The 24,105-nt window shown below is 37.1% G+C and overlaps 1 protein-coding gene across 3 annotated transcripts; it reads right to left on the reverse strand.

The window, feature by feature from the left end:
• Window positions 1–125: 125 nt before the first annotated feature.
• CLEC12A (C-type lectin domain family 12 member A) lies at window positions 126–22,990 on the reverse strand. Of its 3 annotated transcripts, XM_066253149.1 has the most exons (8): window positions 22,728–22,990; window positions 19,717–19,815; window positions 19,236–19,424; window positions 18,190–18,341; window positions 17,458–17,486; window positions 16,686–16,803; window positions 8,296–8,408; window positions 126–401 (listed from the first exon to the last, which is right to left on the reverse strand). In XM_066253149.1, the coding sequence occupies exons 1-8, from the start codon at window positions 22,819–22,821 to the stop codon at window positions 239–241; spliced, it is 957 nt and encodes a 318-aa protein (XP_066109246.1). In that variant the 5' UTR covers window positions 22,822–22,990; the 3' UTR covers window positions 126–238. The 3 variants fall into 3 exon arrangements, with proteins under 3 accessions (XP_066109246.1, XP_066109247.1, XP_066109248.1); XM_066253150.1 differs by lacking the exon at window positions 16,686–16,803 and having other exon boundaries at window positions 17,466–17,486; XM_066253151.1 differs by lacking the exons at window positions 16,686–16,803; window positions 17,458–17,486.
• Window positions 22,991–24,105: the final 1,115 nt, after the last annotated feature.

The following is a 24,105-nucleotide window of genomic DNA, read 5'->3' on the forward strand; positions in this document are numbered from 1 at the left end:
TGTATTGATGCTTAATATTTTCTGGACTGTATGTAAATGATATGGCATGACTTTATATTTCTTTCACTTAGAAAATAAAAAGAAAGAAGGAATTTGAAAATGTAAATTGTTAGAGACATGGACGGTTCATTTCACAACAGCTTTATTCCATTTGTGTGGTCCACAACGTGTATGTTCCTAAAGTTGCCTTTACTTGCAGGATGAGCTAAGGCAAAATAATTAAACTAATTCTACCATCTCATTTTTCACTCATTAGTATACTCTCAGTCTTCACTGGATTAGCTAACTTCTCACATACAGTATGTTTACCTTCAGTGCAAGAACCATAATAAAGATAGCTATTTACATGTGCACAATACATTCTATCAATATCATTTAAGTCATTTGTGTTTCCTGTAAACCTGAAAGAGAAAATAAAGAATAACACTTGGTTAGTCAAACATTGGAAACATATTTACAAATATAAAATTTTTTTCAACATCATTGGCCCTAAGATCTGCATTGGCTAAAATAAATTTTAATTATTCAGAATATCAAGAATGTCCAGGTTACTCATTTATATATCTATCTATCTGTATAGTCAAACATTGCCTTATTTTTCTCTGCCATTTTTTTCTTTCTCGTGTCTGGAATATTTGCTGTTCTTTCAGACATAACATCTCCCTTCCCTAATACCTAGTATGATTTATAATAATGCAATTCTATTAGATTCTCAAGTCTAACTGATTCAGTAGTAAACCTTTTACACTGTCCTCCTCAAATGTTTTTCATAATCACCAAAACCAGGAATTAATCTAATGTATAATACCTTAAGCTCGATATCATCTCCAAGTGACATATCCCTCTAGTTACTTTTTAGAGATTTCACTTTGATATTCTGAATTACTACAAACCTGTACTACAAGATTACTGGTCAAGGATTATGCATTAAGATAAACTTGTAAGTTGAAAATATTATCTTTTGGAAAAAATGTAGTATTAATACTTAAGTGGATAAATAATGATCACTAATCAATAGATAAGTTTATCAATTAAATTTTCAAAAATAAAAAATTTTATTTGAGGTGACATAATACAAGTGTTATTGACCATATCTCTTTCAAGAAATAAGCTCAGAAATAACATTAAGAATAAGAACAAAAGGGAGTCATGTATACATCCTTATGTAATTTTTATTTCAGAATTATTTATTTATAATTAGAACTATCTTCTGTGTTTCCATCTCATTATACATTACCTTTCCATTAATAATAATTACAAATAAACACTTAAAAATTTTACTTTTCCAAAACAGGATTCCAATTATATTTTCTCCTAATACACACATTACTTTTACCCCTAATCCTTCACTCCAAGTGAGATCTTTACACTATATATTCTTTTCTCCTTTGTTTATACTCATCCCCTATTTTGTCCTATCTTTGCACACTACCAAAGATACAACGGCCTTGTCTTTTTGACTCATATTCCTACACCCACTATTTTGTGTGTGTGTGTGTGTGACTGAGACAGAGAGTTAAAGAGAGGGACAGATAGGGACAGACAGGCAGGAATGGAGTGAGATAAGAAACATCAGTTCTTCATTGTGGCTATTTTAATTGATCATTGATTGCTTTATCATATAGCCTTGACTAGGGGTCTCCAGCAGAGCAAGTGACCCCCTGCTCAAGCCAGCAACATTGGGCTCAGGCTAGTGACCTTGGGATTCAAGCCAGTGACCTTTGGGCTCAAGCCAGCAACCATGGGGTCATGCCTATGATCCCATACTCAATCCAACAATGTTATGCTCAAGCTGGTGAGCCCACACTCAAGTCAGATGAGCCAGCACTCAAGCTGGCAACCTTGGGGTTTCAAACCTGGGTCCTTTGTGTCCCAGTCAGACGCTCTATTTACTGTGCCACTGCCTGGTCAGGCCCACACTTACTATTTCAATCTGAAGGAAAAAGCAACCAAAAGAAAACTGTTGGGGACCAAATAAATAAACAGGGTATTTTTGCAGTCTGGATAGAGGTGCTGGGCCCAAACCTCACCTCATTTGCCTAGTTAACAAAAAGCTACACCTGATTCTCATTTGTCTCAACCATGTTCTCCGGAAGAGGCTGGAAGCTAGTTTCTTATTAGTGTAAAGTCGATTTGGATGGTATAGTGAAGGTTGTCTTTGAGTTGCCTTGGAAACTTAATTGAATTGCTGACGGACCACATTATTTTCTATGAATAAAAATGGATGTGCTTCTGGGAGCGCGGGGTTACAGCTAAGGAACATTGGAGACTGTTTGCCGTGGCATCCTCTCGAACCCATATATACACACACACACACATATATATATCTTTATATATATATATATATATATTTTTTTTTTAAGTCCCTGTCTATCATTTATTTCAAATCCATACCTTTTCCTTTCCTGTTGGGACCCCAGTATATACTTGTTGTGGCTGGACTGTGACAATTGGCGCCCATACGTGTGGTCATCGAAAAAGGGAAAGAGGAGAGGTAATGGAACCCCCCAGAAGTGTGCACACAAAGTAAGTATAAAGCTTTTAAAGAGTTAAGCTTTTAAGTAGAGTTTGGTGAGAAATTATAATAAGAAATAATTTGAGAGAAAAATAAATATGGGAGTGCTAGGATAAAAAATAAGGGACCTTTCGGTAGAAATGTTTCCATATGAGAAAGACTATCAGGGTGAGCCAGAAGCGGAGAGATGTGAATGTGGGAACAACTTGGAGTCTAAGGATGACTTGGGGGATAAAATTTCACGGCTATGGCTGCCTTGACCGCGGGACCTCTGCCACCCTTAGCTGCTTCCTACATTCAACCTTCTGCTCCTTCATTTTCTTTTCGGGCTAATTCTGGAGTCTATAGCTCAAAATCTGGGCAATCCCCGCTCCAACAATCTATAGACCAAGCTCAAAATATAGGGGAAATAATAAATGGCTTTACCTGTTTTCCTGTTGTAGAAAGACAGAATGATAAGGGAAAACTAGTGAGAGAGCATGAACCTGTACCTTTTAAAACTCTGAAAGAACTTAAACTTGCTTGTGCTCAGTATGGGCCTACTGCCCCTTTTACACTTGGTTTATTGGATATTATTAGTGCAAAGGCTCTTCTGCCAAATGACTGGAAGGCACTTGCTCGTGATTGTCTCTCTGGGGGTGATTATTTGCTGTGGAAGTCAGACTTTCATGAAAAGGCCATGAAGCAGGATGAGAAAAATCAGCAAGAAGAGGTTGCTGTTACTGTAGATATGTTAACTAGAGGACAATATGCCCATATGGCAACTCCATTAGAGTATCAACTAATTACTTATAATATAATTAATCAGCCACAAAGGCATGGAAATGCCTGCCTATATTAGGGGCCAAAACAGAAGAATTTGGAAAAATTAGACAAGGTTCAGATGAGCAATCTCAAGAATTTGTTTCACGGCTAATTCAAGCAGTTGAAAGAATAGTAGAGGATAAAAATGTAAGAAAGATTTTAATAAAGCAATTAGCGAAAATGCTAATTTGGCTTGTCAGGCTGCATTTTGGCCTCACTTCAAGAAGGGAGATATAGAGGACTATATTAGAATATACGCTAATGTTAGGACTTTATACATGCAAGGTCTTGCTTTTGCCACAGACGTTAAGGCAAGATTTCCAGGACAATACTTTGATAAAAGGCAGAACAAGCAAAAGAAGGAAAGTCAGGGAAGTACTTTTGCCCATAGATATTGTTTCCAATGCGGGGGTGTGGGACATTTTGCTAGAAACTGCCCTACTCCCCCCTGAAATCAGTCTTTCTCCCTCAAGGACGGCCAGCCTTTAATACCCCGGACCTCTGCCCACATTGTAGAGGTGTTTTTCCTAGATCTGCTGAAGCTCCTCAGTGGATTCCTGAATGATTGGTGAGACACCATGATTCTGAATGAGAGACTTACTTTACAAGAACAATTGTATAACACTTATTTTACTATGCTTTCATCCCTTTCTCTGTTGAGAATAATTAGAAGACTGGTATGCTTCTTAAAGTTGTATTATTATCTGATTTTCTTTAATGTTCTAGATCATTTTAGTTCTTCCCTGTTCCATGCCTGGCAAGAGGACGAAGGAGGAGCCTGTTTGGATATGCCTAAACAAAAATCTCACACGGCCGACTTGAGATTTTCAAGAGAGATTTCTGTTTGGTATTTATCATTGTCATGTTCCTATTAAAATAGCTCTACAGGCCTGACCTGTGGTGGCGCAGTGGATAAAGCGTCGACCTGGAAATGCTGAGGTCGCCGGTTCGAAACCCTGGGCTTGCCTGGTCAAGGCACATATGGGAGTTGATGCTTCCAGCTCCTCCCCCCCTTCTCTCTCTCTGTTTCTCTCCCTCTCTCTCTCCTCTCTAAAAAATGAATAAATAAAATTAAAAAAAAATTTTAAAAAATAGCTCTACATGTAAGATCTAGCAGGCCACATTCTAATCTCTAAAATCCCTCGTTTCATTCTTGATTTGTGTAATTGTATGTGAAGTCTTTGTTTAATGTCTAAATGTGTCTGTCTTTAAGGTGTAAATTAAGTTTATGCATGCAAAAATTGGAAATGCTGGCTCTAGTATTATAAAAATAAAATATCACCCCTACAAATTTAAAATTTTAATTAGAGCAAGTACAGCGTGCTCATTAAAATTTAAATAAAATGAAATGTAGATCCTAAAGACTTTCTAATTTGGCCAAACTGCTGCAAGCTAAAGTTGCTACAGCTGCAAAGCTTGAAGCAGGGTGGATTTGTTTAACAAAGGTATAAATTTTTTTTTTTTGCCTGTTGATTGATTGGGTAGAAGTGTTTTGATTGGTGTGGGAATATTGCTTGAAAGTGCATTTGCTGTATTTTCTTGAAGGTTAGCATTGAGATGGGTGTTTCTTGCAGTTTTTGAGGTCAATGTGTTGTGGAGTGTACTCAACAAATGCTTAAGAGTCAATTGTAAATAATATAAAAAAAGAGGGAGGGGTCATATCCTGGAACTCCTGCAAATCTATTTACTTTTTTTTTTTTTTTTGTATTTTTCCGAAGCTGGAAACGGGGAGAGACAGTCAGACAGACTCCTGCATGCACCCGACCGGGATCCACCCGGCACGCCCACCAGGGGGCGATGCTCTGCCCACCAGGGAGCAATGCTCTGCCCCTCCAGGGCATCACTCTGCCATGACCAGAGCCACTCTAGCACCTGGGGCAGAGGCCAAGGAGCCATCCCCAGCACCCGGACCATCTTTGCTCCAATGGAGCCTTGGCTGCGGGAGGGGAAGAGAGAGACAGAGAGGAAGGAGAGGGGGAGGGGTGGAGAAGCAAATGGGCGCTTCTCCTGTGTGCCCTGGCTGGGAATCGAACCCGGGACCCCTTGCACGCCAGGCCGACGCTCTACCACTGAGCCAACCAGCCAGTGCTCTATTTACTTTTAAAAATTTCTTTTGAATGCTGATGTACAGGAGACATCAAACCTCTTTTTTTTTTGCAAACTTCTACCCTTTTTTATTTGATCCAGCTAATAATGCTGTTTTGTTTTTTTCTAAATAGTTCCAGATATACAGAAAAAGTTTATATAGGTGGATGTGGACCCTCAAAACCCTTAGCGAGATTTTCTGAGCATGGCTTTTAAGGTCTGCAATGACCAAGAGGAAAAGAAAAGGCAGACAAAGCCCAAAAGAGATCAGGAAAAATACCAGCTCTTGGCATACACTCTTAAAGGCTTCATCACCCCAAAGGAGACTCATAGGACTCATCAGGGCCCTACTTCAAGAGTGGAAAGAAAGGTCATTGAGCTAAAGCCTGCCAGGTTTTTCTGCCCCTACTAGGGCCATACCTTTGCTGTGGGAAGAAGGGACACTGGAAGGTAAGCTGCCCCCTTGCTCCTCTAAGGGAGGGTCCAGTCTCTTCCAACCCTGCTCCAGCCACCTGTGACCTAACCTTGCCCAGCTTGCTGGGACTTGCCACTGAAGGCTAAAGGTGCCCAGGGCCACTTGCCCCATATCACGTCACTGTGAATAAGCCTAAGGTATTTCTTCCAAGTAGCAGGTAAACTGATCTCATTTCTTATGGACACAAGGGCCACTTACTATGCCTTGCCTGAATATTTGGGTCTTTATTCATCCCTTGAAGATTTCTGTTGTGGGTGTTGATGGTCTTTGTTTTTTATGCTTTGTTTAATATATAGTGTTTCCTTTATTCCTCCTATCTTAATGCCCTATGCTTATTTTAGGTGGGGACCTACTCCTAATTTAGATGAATTTACCTCTGCCACCCAGCATAGTTTATCCCAAGGTTCTCTTCACCATGCCATGGTTGCAGAGCTACAGGGAAAGGCACCCTGGGTTAATCTCTCCAGTTTAAAGAAAATGGAAGCTCCATCTCCATACATGCTACAGATGGCTTTTCCAGTCTATCTGAATCATTGTTAGCTAGAAGCAGTGGTCACTGGGACTTGGACTCAAGCTGCAAAGTATGGAAATGTTACCACAACTCCAGTACCTTGTGGCCTTTTCCTGAATGTGTGTGACTTCTGCTCCCTGGGACAGTTCTCAGACTGAAGTGGGATTGGGTTACATTTACAAATAATATAAAGTGATGATAGTGTCAACATGAACTTGGTGAAATTACATTAACATGTTAAGGACATTTAAAACTGTAAGAATTTTATTTTAGATCCTTCTGTATTGGTTAAGACTTTGCTTGATAATCTAATCACTTACTTGTATTAGGACTCTTGTTATAGTATCTGTTAGCATTGGCTATTTCAATTTTGTTGTTTATTTTATAGTTTTCCAGTTTGCCTCCAAATCAGAACATGAGAATTCAGATGAATATGAACCACAGCACACGAATTGAAGTTTTAAAAAATAAAAATAAAAAGGGGGATATGTTGGGGACCAAATAAATAAACAGGATATTTTTGCAATCTGGACAGAGGTGCTTAGCCCAAACCCCACTTCATTTGCCTAGTTAACAAAGAGCTACACCTGATTCTCATTTGTCTCACCCATGTGTTCCGGAGGAGGCTGGAAGCTAGTTTCTTATTAGTGTAAAGTCGATTTGGATGGTATAGTGAAGGTTGTTTTTGAGTTGCCTTGGAAACTTAATTGAATTGCTGATGGACCACATTTTTTCCTATGAATAAAAGTGGATGTGCTTCTGGGAGCGTGGGGTTATGGCTAAGGAACAGTAGAGACTGTTTGTGTGGCATCCTCCTGAATATATATATATATATATATATATATATATATATATATATATATATATATATCTTTAAGTCCCTGTCTATTATTTATTTCAATTCCATACCTTTTCCTTTTTGAGACCCTGGTATATACTTGTTGTAGCTGGACTGCGACAGAAAAAAAAAACAACAACACAGGTTTTTTACTGTCTGGCCCAAGGTGGTGAGTATGTGGAAACCTCAGAGTTTAGATTCAGTGTGGCAGCACCCCAACCCAGTTGTCTTGAGTTCACTGCTGTTTGGTGAGTCCTCAACTAACATACAGGTATAAATTTATGGGCTTGCAACTGTATCTGATGGGTTAAGATGTTGGTTTCTTTCTTTAGTCTAATCTTGTCTGTTTCCTAAATCGAGGGATTATAAACTATAAATTAAATTTGCATTATTTTATGTAAATCTTGTTCTTTACCCATTACAAGTAAAACAAATGCAACATATGAATCCATTTATAATCACATTTTAAATATATTACACAACAAAATATTTTATATACAGCATATCTGCAATATACCATGCCCAGGTTCACTTTATTCTCTTTACCAGAAATAGTCTTCTAGTCTATCTCTAAAATTTCCATTCAAAAATGGTCATTTCAGACGTCTGGTATAACACAAATTTCAAAGCTAAAATTTATTTTTTGTTATTTTGACTGAAGCATTATCACATTCTTTTATCTGTAGATTTTTAAAATCAGTCTGATCATACATTTAATGGTTAAGTAACTAAGGGTAGAATCAATCATTCATTTATGAATTTCAAAACTTAGCATCATTTTAAGTACATGTTAAAGCCCAGTGAATTTTTTTGGCTTCTATAGTTCTCTTAGATAAAAGCACTGTTCTCCCTTCTTTAGCTACTATATTTTTGTTTGTGACTTATCAAGATAATGAGAAGATATTTGTGGCAGCTTCTTGCATTATTAGATACATTAAAGAAGGCTAGGGAAAAGAATTCTTTACAGATGCAATTTTAAGTGAAGCCAGTTCTAATTGTAACCTACAGTGCTCATGAGGAAAACTCTTTTACTCAAATCAGCTAACTTTAAAAGACTAGAGACTTACCAGTCAGAGGAAATAATTGTCTCATCCAACTTCTTGTATCTTTGGTTAATTATTGTGGGAGTGGGAGATAGTCCTAGCCAAAAATAGTTGAAACTCAAGGACTTAACAAATTCCTAGAAGAAATAGAGATGGTTTGTTAAAATAACTATCATTTCTGTGTATTCTCTCACAACATAGTTTCTTAAAAATTACTGTCTTAATGTAATATTTATAACATCACACTATAGGGTTTTAATGTCTTTAAAGAAAACTAAGGCAGTGTCTTTTGTTATAAGATTTCCACCAGAATTTATACATCTGTTACTATCTCACATGGAGAAGGAACTACTAATCCATGCATAACCTTAATTTATAGTCAATGAAATTCATAAACTTCAGGATGCAAAGATTGATCATTAAATATACAGTCTGGGGGCAAAGAGATGGTTAATCACTATAAACATATGTTAATAGAAACAGAAAGAGTAGGAGAAAAAGGTAGCAAGTTGGATGAGAGTGGTTAGAGAATACAACTTACAACCAGTCCAGATTTTTGTAGCCAAAATAACATTTTTCCACACATTTTTAAAATAAATAACTATGAAAGGATCATTTGAAAAAGACCACATGAGGAAGAGCTATGGGTTGATTTTCTCCTCTTTTATGAAAGACAGAGATGTTCAAGCAAGAAAGTTGAGACTCTTGGTAAAAAGAATTTTTGGCTTGAAAAATAAATACATGAACCTGACCAGTGGTGGCACAGTAGATTAAGCATAAACTGAAATGCTGAGGTCACACAGCCCACAGGTTGCTGAGTCTAAGCATAAGCTGATAGGTGCAGGGTTGCTGGTTTGAGCAGTGGGGGTAGAAGGAAGATGGGATCCTTTACATAATCCCAAAGCTCACCAACTTGAGCCCAAAGGTCTCTGGCACAAAAAGCACAAGGTCACTGGCTTAAGCAAAGTGACATTGACATAGCTCCAGTTGAGGCACATAGAGAAGCAATCATTGCCCACCTAAAGTGAAAACAACTTAGAAGGAGGGAGCTTTCAGGACTATAGTATTGATTGTTAGGGTCTGAGCTGCAGCGCCCCCATCCACATGGCTGAGGGCTCGCTGGAGGGTGGTCAACATCATAACACGGAAGTGCTGTTCTGTTGGCAAAGGCAGAAACTGGCTAGCCATGACTGAGGCCTGGTTGTAAGCTCAGTCTTGCCTGGTGGGGGTGGGGGGGACATGCAAAAGTGGTCAGGCCCAGCTGCAGGCCAGCCTGCAATCCCATGAGCGGGGGATGGGTGGGAACCCCAGAAGGGGCAGAGACCCACTGCTGAGCAAGGGCGCGGGCACACAGTCACCCCCGGCTCGCAGAACCGAGGCTGGCAGCCCACCAGAGCCCGCTCCTCTCACGGTGGGGTGGGGCAAAATCTCAGTACAGGTGGATTCCCACAACTGAGTGCGGGTGCACAGCCCCACCCTGCCTGCAGAGCCAAGGCTTGCAGCCTACCAGAGTGGACCCCTCCCGCAGGATGGGGAAAAAGCCGGGAAACAGGCGGAGACCCATAGCTGAGTGAAAGTGCTCACCCCTGCCTGCAGTGCTGAGGCTTGTGGCCCAACTGTGGCACATAACCCCACCCTGGAGGCAAAGCACAGGCCCAGGCCCCCAGGTTTATAGACCTAGGCATGTGATCACAGCCCCTCCCATGGAGGAGAGGTGGAAACCGCAGCAACAGCCCCAGCGGCCTGGCACCACCAAGGCCCATACCCTAACACCCTAGGCAGCAGCAGCAGAGGGGGTGGTGGGCCTGCAGACAGACCACACCTAGGGAACACAAAGGCCGCAACCATTGGACACCAGTTCCCAAAACCTTCTTATACACAGACAAAAGGGGAAGGCAGAGAAATGCAACACAAATGAATCAAGAGAAATCCCCAGAAAAGAACCTGAATGAGTTAGATATACCAAATTACCGGATGCAGAGTTTAAAATAACAATTGTTAGGATGCTCAAAGATCTTAGAACAACAATAGATGGTCATTACGACAACCTAAATAAAGACATAGCAAATATAAAAAAGGACATTGAAATAATAAAAAAGAATCAGTCAGAAATGACAAATAAAATATCAGAAATGAAGAACACAATGGAAGAAATTAAAAGCAGGATGGATGAAGCTGAGGATCAAATCAGCGAGTTAGAGGACAAGATAAATGAAGGCATGGAAGCAAAGCAGAAAAAAGAAAGGAGACTCAGAAAGTCTGAGGAAATTCTAAGAGAGCTCTGGGACAACATGAATACAAATAACATCCGCACCATAGGGGTTCCTGAAGAAGAAGAGAAAGAACAAGGGATAGAGACTGTTCAATCATATTATAGCTGAAAACTTCCCTAAATTAATGCAGGAGAAACTCTCACAAGTTCAAGAAGCACAGAGAACTCCATTAAAGAGAAACCCAAAGAAATCTACACCAAAACACATCATAATTAAAATACCAAAGCTAAATGATAAAGAGAAAATATTAGAAATTGCTAGAGAAAAAAAAGACTATCACCTACAAAGGAGCCGCCATAAGGATGACATCCAAATTCTCAACAGAAACACTTGAGGCCAGAAGGGAATGGCAAGAAATATTCAAAGTAATGCAGAACAAGAGCCTACAACCAAGACTACTTTATCCAGCAAGGCTATCATTTAAAATTGAAGGAGAAATAAAAAGCTTCCTAGACAAAAAAACAAACAAAACTCAAGGAATTCACTACAACCAAACCAATGCGGCCAGAAATGCTAAGGGGCCTGTTGTAAACAGATCAAAGATGAAAAAGAATATAGCAAAAGAGAAATACAGCTTTAAAGAATAAAATGGCAATAAACAAAAACATATCAATAACCTTAATTGTAAATGGATTAAATGATCCAATCAAAAGATATAGGGTAGCTGCATAAATAAGAAAACAGGACCCATTTATATATGCTGTCTATAAGAGACACACCTCAAAATAAAAGATGCACATAGACTGAAGGTAAAAGGATGGAAAAAATATTTCATGTAAATGGAAATGAAAGAAAAGTTGGGGTAGCAATACTTATATCAGAAAAAATGGACTTTTAAAAAAAGGCTAAGAGATAAAGAAAGTCAGTACATAATGATAAAGGGATCAATCCAACAGGAAGATATAACCGTTATAAATATCTACACACCTAATATACGAGCACCTAAATATATAAAACAGACTTTGATGGATGTAAAGAGTGAGATCAACAGCAATGCTATAATGGTAGGGGATTTTAATACCCCACTAACATCACTAGATAGATCCTCAAGAAAGACAATTAACAAGAAACAGCAGACTTAAAGGACACACTAGATCAACTGGATTTAATAGATATCTTCAGAACCTTTCACCCCCTAAAGTAGCAGAATACACATTCTTTTCAATTGCTCATGGTACATTCTCTAGGATAGACCACATGTTAGGGCACAAAAGAGGTCTCAACAAATTTAAGATTGAAATCATATCAAGCATTTTCTCTGATCAAAATGGCATAAAACTAGAAATCAGCCACTACAGAAAAACTGATAAATACTCAAACACTTGGAAACTAAATAACATGTTATTAAATAACAAATGAGTTAATAATGAGATCAAAGAAGAAATAAAAAAATTCCTAGAAACAAATGATAATGAGCAAACATCAACTCAAAATTTATGGGACATAGCAAAAGCAGTGTTGAGAGGGAAGTTCATAGCATTACAGTCATACCTTAAGAAGCCAGAAAAAGCTCAAATAAACAACTTGACCCTGCATCTAAAGAACTAGAAAAAGAACAGCAACTATAGCCCAGAGGTAGTAGAAAAAAGGAAATAATAAATATCAGTGCAGAAATAAATGACATATAGGCTAAAGAAACAATGCAGAAGATCAAGAAACCAGGAGCTGGTTCTTTGTAAAGGTAAACAAGATCGATGAACCTTTAACTAGACTCACCAAGAAAAAAAGAAAGAAGACTCAAATAAATAAAATTAGAAAAGAAAGTGGAGAAATAACAATTGACACAACAGAAATACAAAATATTGTAAGAAAATACTATGAAAAACTGTATGCCAAAAAATTCGACAACCTAGATGAAATGGACAAATTCCTTGAAACATATAATCTTCCAAAAATTAATCTGGAAGAATTAGAAAACCTAAACAGACCGATTATAACAAATGAGATAGAAACAGTTATCAAAAAACTCCCAATAAAGAAAAATCCTAGGCCTGATGGCTTCACAAGTGAATTCTACCAAATATTCAAAGAAGAGCTAACTCTATACTTCTCAAGCTGTTTCAAAAACTTCAAGAAGAAAGACTTCCAAGCTCCTTTTATGAGGCGAGCATAATTCTGATTCCAAAATCAGGCAAAGACAACACAAAGAAAGAAAATTATAGGCCAATATCCCTGATGAATTTAGATGCTAAAATCCTCAACAAAATATTAGCAAACTGGATCTAGCAATATATAAAGAAAATCATACATCATGATCAGGTGGGATTTATTCTGGGGAGGCAAAGCTGGTACAATATTTGCATATCAATCAATGTGATTCATTACATAAACAAAAGAAAGGAGAAAAACCACATCATATTTTCAATGGATGCAGAAAAGGCATTTGATAAAATCCAGCACCCATTCATGATCAAAACTCTCAGCAAAGTGGGAATACAGGGAACATACCTCAACATGACAAAGGCTATCTATGACAAACCCACAGCCAACATCATACTCAATGGGCAAAAATTAAAAACAATCCCCTTAAGATCAGGAACAAGGCAGGGGTGCCCCTTTCACCACTCTTATTCAACATAGTTCTGGAAGTTCTAGCCACAGCAATCAGACAAGAAGAAGAAATAAAAGGCATCCAAATTAGAAAAGAAGAAGTAAAACTATCATTATTTGCAGATGATATGATTTTGTATATAGAAAACGCTAAAGTTTCAGTCAAAAAATTACTGGGCCTTATAAATGAATTCAGCAAGGTGGCAGGATATAAAATTAATACACAGAAATCAGAGGCATTTTTATACATCAACAGTGAACTGTCAGAAAGAGAAATTAAGGAAACTATCCCTTTCACTATTGCATCCAAAAAAATAAAGTACCTAGGAGTAAATTTAACCAAGGAGATTAAAAACTTGTACTCAAAAAATTATAAAACATTGATAAAAGAAATCAAGGAAGATACAAACAAGGGGAAGCATATACCATGTTCATGGTTAGGAGGAATAAACATCATTAAAATGTCTATATTACCCAATGCAATTTATAAATTCAATGCAATACCAATTGAAATACCAATGACATACTTCAAAGATATAAAAAATATTTCCAATATTTATATGGAGCCAAAAGAGAACACAAATAGCCTCAGAAATCTTGAAAAGGAAGAATAAAGTGGGAGGTATCACACTTCCTGATATCAAGTTATACTACAAGACCATTGTACTCAAAACAACCTGGTACTTGCATAAGAACAGGCATATAGATCAATGGAACAGAACAGAGAACCCAGAAATAAATCCACACCTTTATGGACAACTGATATTTGACAAAGGAGGTAAGGAAATACAATGGAGTAAAGACAGCCTCTTTAATAAATAGTGCTGGGAAAATTGGACATCTACCTGCAAAAAAATGAAACTAGACCACCAACTTACACCATTCACAAAAATAAACTCAAAATCTATAAAAGACTTAAATGTAAGCCATGAAACCATAAGCATCTTAGAAGAAAACATAGGCAGTAAGCTCTCCTACATCTCTCGCAGCAATATTTACCGATTTATCTCCACGAGCAAGTGAAATAAAAGACAGGATAAACAAATGAGATTATATCAAACTAAAAAGTTTTGCGCAGCTAAAGACAATAAGAACAGAATAAAAAGACAAACTACACAATGGAAAAACATATTCAACAATACGTCTGTTAAGGGTTTAATAACCAAAATTTATAAAGAACTTGTAAAACTCAACACCAGGAAGACAAACAATTCAATAAAAAAATGGACAAAAGAAATAAATAGACACTTCTCCAAAGAGGACATACAGATGGCCAATAGGCATATGAAAAAATGCTCAACATCACTAATCATTAGAGAAATGCAAATTAAAACCACAATGAGATATCACCTCACACCAGTCAGAATGGCGCTTATCAACAAAACAATACAGAATAAGTACTGGCGAGGATGTGGAGAAAAGGGAACCCTCCTGCACTGCTGGTGAGAATGCAGACTGGTGCAGCCACTGTGGAAAACAGTATAGAGATTTCTCAAAATATTAAAAATTGAACTGCCTTTTGACCCAGCTATCCCACTTTTAGGAATATAGCCTAAGAACACCATAGCACTGTTCCAAAGGAGAAATGCACCCCCATGTTTATGGCAGCATTCTTCACAATAGCAAAGATCTGGAAACAGCCCAAGTGTCCGTCAGAGGATGAGTGGATTAAAAAGCTTAGTACATATATACTATGACATACTACTCAGCCATAAGAAATGATGACATCGAATCATTTATAATTACATGAATGGACCTTGATAACATTATAATGAGTGAAATTAATAAATTAGAAAAAACTAAGAACTATATGAATCCATACACAGATGAGACATAAAAATGAGACTCAGAGACATGGATAAGAATGTGATGGTAAGGGGGGGGCAGTGGGTCGAGAGGAGGAATGTGAGAGGGGAGGGGAAGGGCATAAAGCAAACCAGATAGAAGGTGACTGAAGACAATTTGACTTTGGGTGAGGGGTATGCAACATAATCAAATGTCAAAATAATCTAGAGATGTTTTCTCTGAACATGTGTACCCCGGTTTATCAATGTCATCCCATTAAAATTAATAAATTAATAAAAACAGACAAACAAACAAACAAAAAACAAACACTACTAAAAAAAACCCTCCATATATATGAGCAAATCATCTTTGATAAAGGAGCCAAAACACACAATGGAAAAAAGACAGCCTCTTTAATAAATGGTGTTGGGAAAATTGGAAAACCACATGCAAAAGAATGAAATGACTACAGTTTGTCCCCTTGCATAAAAATTAATTCAAAATAGATCAAAGACCTATGTATAAGACCTGAAACAATAAATTACATAGAAGAAAACATAGGTACTAAACTCATGAACCTTAGGCATAGAGAACATTTTTAGGATTTGACCCCAAAAGCAAGGGAAGTAAAGGCAAAGATAAGTGAATGGGACTACATCAAACTAAGAAGCTTTTGCACAGCAAAAGAAACTGACAACAAAACAAACAGCTAACCATTGGGAGATGATATTTGCAGACAACAGTTCAGATAAGGGTTTAATATCCAAAATATATAAAGACCTCACAAAACTCAGCAACAAATATGCAAACTTTCCAATTAAAAAATGTGAAGAAGGCATGAACAGACACTTCTCACAGGAAGAAATACAAATGGCCAACAGATATATGAAAAGATGCTCATCTTCATTAGCTATCGGAGAAATGCAAATCAAAACTTCAATGAGATACCACCTCATGCCTGTTAGATTAGCTATTATCAACAGGACAGGTAATAACAAGTGTTGGAGAGGCTGTGGAGAAAAAGGAACCCTCATTCACTGTTGGTGGGAATGTAAATTAGTACAACCACTATGGGAGAAAGCATCCTGATTCCTTAAAAAATTAAGACTAGAACTACCATATGACCCAGCATTCCCTCTACTGGGTATATACCCCCAAAACTCAAAAACATTGGTTCGTAAAGACACATGCAGCCCCATGTTCGTCACAGCATAATTCGCAGTGGCCAAGATATGGAAAAAGGCAAAATGCCCTTCAATAGAGGATTAGATAAAGAAGATGTAATACATATATACAGTGGAATACTACTCAACCATAAGAAAAGATGACATAGTATAATTTTTTTTGTTTTCTAAAATAACATTTTTAATTTTATTTTTATTAATTTTAATGCAGTGACATTGATAAATCAGGGTACATACATATGTTTAAGATAACAGGGATGGACCTTGATAACATTATACTGAGTGAAGTAAGTAAATCAGAAAAAGCTAAGAACTGTATAATTCCATACATAGGTGGGACACCAAATTGAGACTCATGGACATAGATAAGAGTGCAGTGGTTACCAAGGGGAGGAGGGGGGGTAGTGGGAGGGGGATAGAGGAGGAGTAGGGACTTAAAAAGGGACAAATATAAGATGACAGAGGATGATTTGACTTTGAGTGATGAGTATATAACATAACTGACTGTCCAAGTGATGTGGAGATGTTAGCCTAAAATCTATGTACTCTAGTTGACTAATGTCACCCTGTTAAATTTAATTGTCTAAATAAAAATTAAAAAAAACCCACAACGAGATATTACCTCACACCAGTCAGAATGTGCGCTCATCAACAAAACAACACAGAATAAGTGCTGGCGAGGATGTGGAGAAAAGGGAACCCTTCTGCACTTCTGGGGGGAATGCAGACTAGTGCAGCCTCTGTGGAAAACAGTATGGAGATTCCTCAAAACATTAAAAATCGAACTGCCTGTTCACCCAGCTATCCCACTGTTAGGAATATACCCCAAGAACACCATAGCACTGTTTCAAAAGGAGAAATGCACCCCCATGTTTATGGCAGAATTGTTCACAGTAGCGAAGATCTGTAAACAGCCCAAGTGTCCATCAGTGGACAAGTGGATTAAAAAGCTTGGTACATATATACTATGGAATACTACTCAGCCATAAGAAATGATGACATGGAATCATTTGCAACAATGTGGATGGACCTTGATAACATTATACTAAGTGAAATAAGTAAATCAGAAAAAACTAAGAACTATATGATTCCATACATAGGTGGGACATAAAAATGAGACTCAGACACATGGACAAGAGGGTGGTGGTTACTAGGGTGGGGGGGGGGGAGGAGATGGGGAGGGGAAGAGCACAAAGAAAAGTAGATAGAAGGTGACAGAAGACAATTAGACTTTGGGTGATGGGTATGCAACATAATCAAATGTCAAAATAACCTGGAGATGTTTTCTCTGAACATATGTACCCTGATTTATCAATGTCACCCATTAAACTTAATAATAATAATAATAAAAAGAAAAAAATAAAATGAAAGCAACTATGAGTTGTGCTTCTCACCCTCTCACCTTGTGCTTCTGTCTCTCTCTCTTTCAAAAAGAAAAAAAAAAGAAAGAAAAAAAAGTATATGATTATCTGAGGTACTAGAAATACTGAGTAATAAGTAAAATATGGAAATACTATATAGATGTTATAAAAATATACAATTATAAATACATCTTTCAGAGAACTCACTTTTTCTTGGACTCAGGGAATTTGTGCAATATATCCACTTGGCACTTGCCTTTGCCATCTCATCTTGATACCGCTTTTTATTCATATTTTATCCAAACTACCTTTTTATTCTAGTATATGTTGGTTTTCTCTTAGTTAACATAGATGCAAAGTGGTGGAAATAAAGAATTTACTCTTAGTAAATTTCATGAAATTGGCAAAACTCAGGAATAGTTTCCAGATCTTCTGCTTTTCAGTAAATGCTCATAGACTGTGTTCTGAATGTCGATCCTAATGCTTGGAAATGCTTAGAAACCTGATTCTGGGTGCCCCATACCTACACTTCTGCCCAGCCCTTTGGATTCTACCAATTCTCACGTCCTAGGCTAAAGCTTTCCATGCTTTTCCTTGGCTATCTGAGATCAATGTGCTAAGTCTCAGTCACCTCATACCCAAACTGGAAGAAGCCAGAATCATGTCTGGATTAGTATGACTCTTCCCCAACATGCTTCGTTCCTCCTTATTCTGTCTTGGGAAAAGTGATTTTCTTCCTCACAAGCAGAGGTCCATATACCTTACCAATACACTTTTGTTCTTAATCTTCAACAGGCTGGCATTGTGAACAGAACATGTCATATGGCTCATTTGCCATGTCGAATAATTGTTAAATGTTATGTAACAGCTGTCTCCATGCCATATCCACTCCTTTGGACAAGGTTTACATTTGTGCTCTGAAAGAAGAATGTAGTTTCATTTGATATATGCTGAAAATCATCATTATTCTTATTATTCCCATTGTCCTGTATGGTAAATTAACCAAATTTGTCTTCCTTCTTTTTACATCAAAGGTAAAGAAAGTGGATCATGTGTTCCAGGCCCCTATATATATACAATCATGATATGTCTAAAACATAATTTGAACAACACATTTCAAATTAAACATTTAGATTCCAGTATATTTTTCTACCTCAGGAGCCCTGAATAATGATTGATTAATTTCCATCTCTCTTTGTAAATTTTTTTTTTGTATTACTACACAGTAATAAAGGCTAATCACAAGAGACATTGGGTGGTAAGAATCAACCCCACAAACCTACATCAATCCTGCCTTCTCCAACTAGACCATTTCTAGCTCTGACTTGTTGAGTATTTGGGAGACTTTTGTAAAGACACAAAGAACATATTTTAGTTATAAAAGCTACAGAAAGTGTTAGAAATATTAAAAGACCAATTTCTCCCAATTCCAAGGATAAGGTTTATTGACTTGATTTTCTCTTGATGCTCATTTAAAAGTTCACTGAAATTTAGGAATGAGGTCATCTATAAAGAGAGATCATTTTCTCCCTATCTTCTATTGACCCCAGTACCCAAAAACTTAATGAATGGCAGATTAGAGAAAGTGTATTGTTTAATGTTCATTAAAGTACTGTCTTCTCTTGTAATTTTAGAGGCTTATGTTGTTACTTTTCCTGTTGTTTTTTAACTGCATAGAAATATCAAGTTCTCTGTCAACCACATTTAATTCTTTCCCCGAATTAATGGTTTTGTAGGGAAAGAGTGATTCTCAAGTGACTCGTGGGTTTAATTCACTGTCTAATAATTAACAGACAGAACAATAGGATTACCTGGTTCTCTTTTGTGTAGCTCATAACATAATTTGGTGGTCAATTCTTGCAGTGTGATAGAGAGGTTCCTGATCTTCTCGAAACTATCCACATTATACATCAGTTGTAGAGACACATTCCTTTGAAGTTCTTTTTTGAAATTTTGTAGTTTTTTCAATTTTTCCTTTTCTGTCTTTGAAGTTAAGTAAACTCCAGATCCAAAAAAAGAAAAAACGATAAAGAATTTTAATCCTTTAATATAACCATCATCTCCTTTTTGCTGAAATGGTGTTAGGAATATTAAGGGTATAGGAAAACATTCATTTCACAGGAGTGAGGGAAAGAGACTAACTGCCATGCTGTGAGGATTTAGTTACAAATCCTCTTTGTGTTGATATATCACCTATATCCTTCCAAAGCCTCAATTCAGAGTGAATTTCCTTGTGCAACTCATGCATTTCTAGGTGTCTTCCCTTTCATTCAAAATATGGATAATACATACACATGCTCCCTAAGACTCCCAGTCCAATCAGCAGCAGAAGGCACAGAAGAGTCAGAGCCAAGGTTCTTTGACGCCACACATGGGAAGCAGCAGGAGGGGCTGTGGAAAGCAAAATTAGCAGAGGCCTGTGAACAGTATACATCTTAATTTGAAGCATTCATTCATTCATTCATTTTGCATTTTTTTTGTTTCCTAGCATGTCCGTGGTAGAAGAATGAAATTCAAAAATGTTTTTAAAGAATATGTCAAGAAAAAGTAAAAAATATTTGTGTTAATTAATTTGCAAACATTTTCAAGGAGAGTTTATCACTTGCTAGGCTGATTTAAGAAACAAAGGCAAAAAATAGTTTAAAAAAGAGATGTGGCCCTGGCCAATTGGCTCAGTGGTAGAGCGTCAGCCTGGCATGCGGGAGTCCCAGGTTCGATTCCGGCCAGGGCACACAGGAGAAGCGCCCATCTGCTTCTCCACCCCTCCCCCTCTCCTTAGTCTCTGTCTCTCTCTTCCCCTCCCGCAGCTAAGGATCCATTGGAGCAAGGTTGGCCCCGGGCGCTGGGGATGGCTCTGTGGCCTCTGCCTCAGGCGCTAGAATGGCTCTGATTGCGGCAGAGCGACGCCCTGGATGGGCAGAGCATCGCCCCCTGGTGGGCATGCCGGGTGGATCCTGGTTGGGCGCATGTGGGAGTCTGTATGACTGCCTCCCCATTTCCAGCTTCAGAAACACACACACACACACACACACACACACACACACACACACACACACAAGAAGTGAGTAAAACAATCAATCTGGATACAATATCACAAAAAATTTCTGTAAAAACTGGAGGAACTGAGTAGCAGCAGGTAACAGAGAGGTCAATCTGAGTATTCCTTCTTTGAGTGGACAATTGTGGAATATCAAAGAAAATAATCTCAGTTAATTATGTTTTCTCCAGGAAATCATGGCTGTGGAACATAAATGATAGGCTGTCTCCTGGTAATATCTCTGGTGGTCCTTATGCCAGCCAGATCTTAGGCCAAATCTATATTATTTTCTCTTTAAAAACTTTGTATTGTTTTTTACCAACAAACTTTTATTGAATTCTTTCTTTTTACTGATAAATAAAGTCCAAAGCAGACAATTTACTTATTTAGAAAACATGATTTATGGACTTTATAGTATAAGTTATTATATTAAATAAAATCAAGAATGAAAGAGATGTTACCACTGATACCACAGAGATACAAAGGATCATAATAAAATGCTGGGAATAATAATATGCAAACAAATTAGACAACCTAGAAAAATGTATAAGTTACTAAAACCATACAACCCACCAAGACTTAATTATAATAAAAAAAAAATTTGAACAGACATTACTAGTAAGAAGATTGAATCAGTAATCAAAAATCTCTCAAGAAACAAAAGTCTAGGACAAGTTAGCTTTACTGGAGAATTTTACCAAACCTTCAAAGAAAAATTAACACCAATCCTTCTCAAGCTCTTTCTAAAAATAGAAAAAGAAGAATACTTCTAAAGTCACTTTAAGAGGCCAGCATTACTATGATACTGAAAGCAGACAAGATTACTAAAAGAAAAGAAATTGCTGGCAAATATTTCTGATGATCATAGATGCAAAAATCCCAAACAAAATATCAGCAAACTAAATTTGACAATAATTTTAAAAATCAGATACCACAATCAAGTGGGGATTATCCCAGAGATGCAAAAGACAGTTTAATTTCCACATTTCAGTCATTGTGATACACATTAACAAGAAAAGGATGATCATATGATCATCTCATATGAACATTATATGATGCAGAAAAAGCATATTACAAAATTCAACAATGATTTATGATAAAAAAAAACTCAATGAAGTAGGTTTAGAGGGAATGTATCTCAATATAATAAAGAACAGGCCTGATCTGTGGTGACAAAGTGGATAAAGCATCGACATGGAACACTGAGGTTGCTGGTTTGAATCCCTGAGCTTGCCTGGTCAAGGCACGTATGGGAATTGATGCTTCCTGCTCCCCCCCTCTTTCCTCTCTAAAATGAATAAATAAAATATTTTTTAAAAAGACCATATATGACAAGTACATAACTAACATTTTACTTAATGATTAGTATCTAAAAGCTTCTCCTCTAAAATCAGGAACAAGACAAGGATGCCCATTTTTGCCACTTTTATTCAAAAATATGTTGAATTTCTATACACTTGAACTATCAGAAAGAGATATTAAAGTAATGATCTTCTTTACAATGGCATAAAAAAGAATAAAATATCTAAGAACAAGTTTAACCAAGAAAGTAAAAACCTATATGTTAAAGACTATAAGGCATTAAAGAAAGAATTGAGAACACAAATAAGTGGAAAGATATTTTGTGCTCATGGATTGAAAGAATTAATATTGTTAAAGTGGCCATTCTGCTCAAGTGAAATGTAGAATCAATGCCATCCTGATCAAAATTCTAATGGCATTTTTCACAGAATTAGAGTAAACCATGCTAAAATTTTCATAGAACCATAAAAGACCTCATATAGCCAAAAGAATCTTATGAATCAAAGCACAATTGAAGTTTTTCAAGGATAAATACAGTGCATTAAGAGATATATGTATACAGGATAGTAAGGGTAGATATTACATAATATAAAGTTCATATTACATGGAGTAGACTTTAAGCTAGACAATGAGAAAATTAGACAAAATTCAGAAGTAAGACATGGTTTATGATTTCTAGAGAGTCAAAGATTTCTGAAATGGAAATTTAGTATAAAATGGATTAATAGGACAGGAGATGGGAAAGAATGTATTAGAACATAAAAAGGGCAGTGCCGTTAGAAACTCTTTATAACAATTTTATATAAACACTTGATAAAAAATGAGTGACTTAATTAAAATTCAAATTAAAAGATCATTATTAATTCCCTACTGATCAGGGGCAGGGCTGCTACCCTTACACTTCTATCACCTTCTACATTTCACTTCTGGCATCTTACAAAACATCCATAGCTCAAAATCTTACCTTTTAAACCAACTTGGTCAAACTCTTGAGTATTTTGTATCTGACTGGAGTCCTGGAAATTTAGTTCTGCATAAGTAACTTGTTCTTCAGACATTGATGACTATGAAAAGAAAGCTTGACAAAAAAAAAAGGATTAAAGTAAACAAACAGTTGAATGTTAAGTAGAATCTGTGATTTTGAATTCTGTTTATAAACTAAAGTTTAAGCTTCTATTTTAAAATCTACTGTACTAGTCACCCACACATCTGCAAATGAATAGCAGCCCTACTGTGGAGTATGTAAGAACAGAGAACTGAAATGAAACAAGAAGAAATATCCTTCTTCCTCTTATCTCTTCCTTTTTCTTATTTCTCTGTATGTCCCAACTACAGAGTAGTTTTTAAAATTGTGTCTGAGCATTTTCAGTGTTGTGCAAGGAGATATGAGTCACTAATGCAACATGATGCTGATATAACAGAATTTATTGGAGACAAACTTTCAAGCAGAGAAATGATAAAAAGGACACAATTTTCAAACGCTCACTACTTTACAGAAATGGCTTGGCATAGAAGTTCTGTACATGTCACGGCAAAGGCTCTAGTAGAGGGAGTTTGCCATAATGAGGAAACTACATACACAAAAAGCACTCCCAGAGAAAGCTCCACCTTGTCACCTTCTTACATGGGTACAGGTTAGTCAAGGAGGAGTTAGGGAATACTTTGTTTATCTAGTAATTAAGAAATATACAAAGGCAACTGGGAGCCAGGAACCACGCTAGGTAGTATGCATACAGATGGCCAAGGTTGGTATACCAAAGGCCCTAGAAATAGCTTTGTAGACCAAGAAAGCTGAGATCAGCTTTGCTGTCTTTCTGTAGAATGGCTCAATCTTTTTGAGCCAGCTCTCAGCTAAACAGCAAAAGGAGGAAGGAAATGAGTCTCCGGAGTTATGCAGGTAAGTGTCCGATAAGCTTGATGCAACATTCTCAAGAGGCAGAGGTTCGTTCTTTTCTTGATTAAGTATGCAAGGTGGAGGTTGGGGTTGAGGAATGATTGTTTTCCGCAGTGGATAAAGCATCGACCTGGAACACTGAGGTCCCCGGTTTGAAACCCTGGGCTTGCCTGGTCAAGGTACATATGGGAGTTGATGCTTTCTGTTCCTCCCTCTTCTCTCTCTCGCTCTCTCTTTCTCTTTCCCTCTCTCTCTCTGGAAAATTAATAAAGTCTTTTTAAAAAGTTATAAAAAATTAAAAGAAAGAGGAATGATTGTTTTTGAGAATTTTTTTTCTACTTTTTTTTTTTTTTTACAGAGACAGAGAGAGAGTCAGAAAGAGGGATAGATAGGAAATAGGAACAGGCAGACAGGAACGGAGTGAGAAGAGAAGCATCAATCATCAGTT

The sequence above is a fragment of the Saccopteryx bilineata genome, chromosome 1 (genome assembly GCF_036850765.1).
Source record: "Saccopteryx bilineata isolate mSacBil1 chromosome 1, mSacBil1_pri_phased_curated, whole genome shotgun sequence".
Lineage (NCBI taxonomy): Eukaryota > Metazoa > Chordata > Mammalia > Chiroptera > Emballonuridae > Saccopteryx > Saccopteryx bilineata.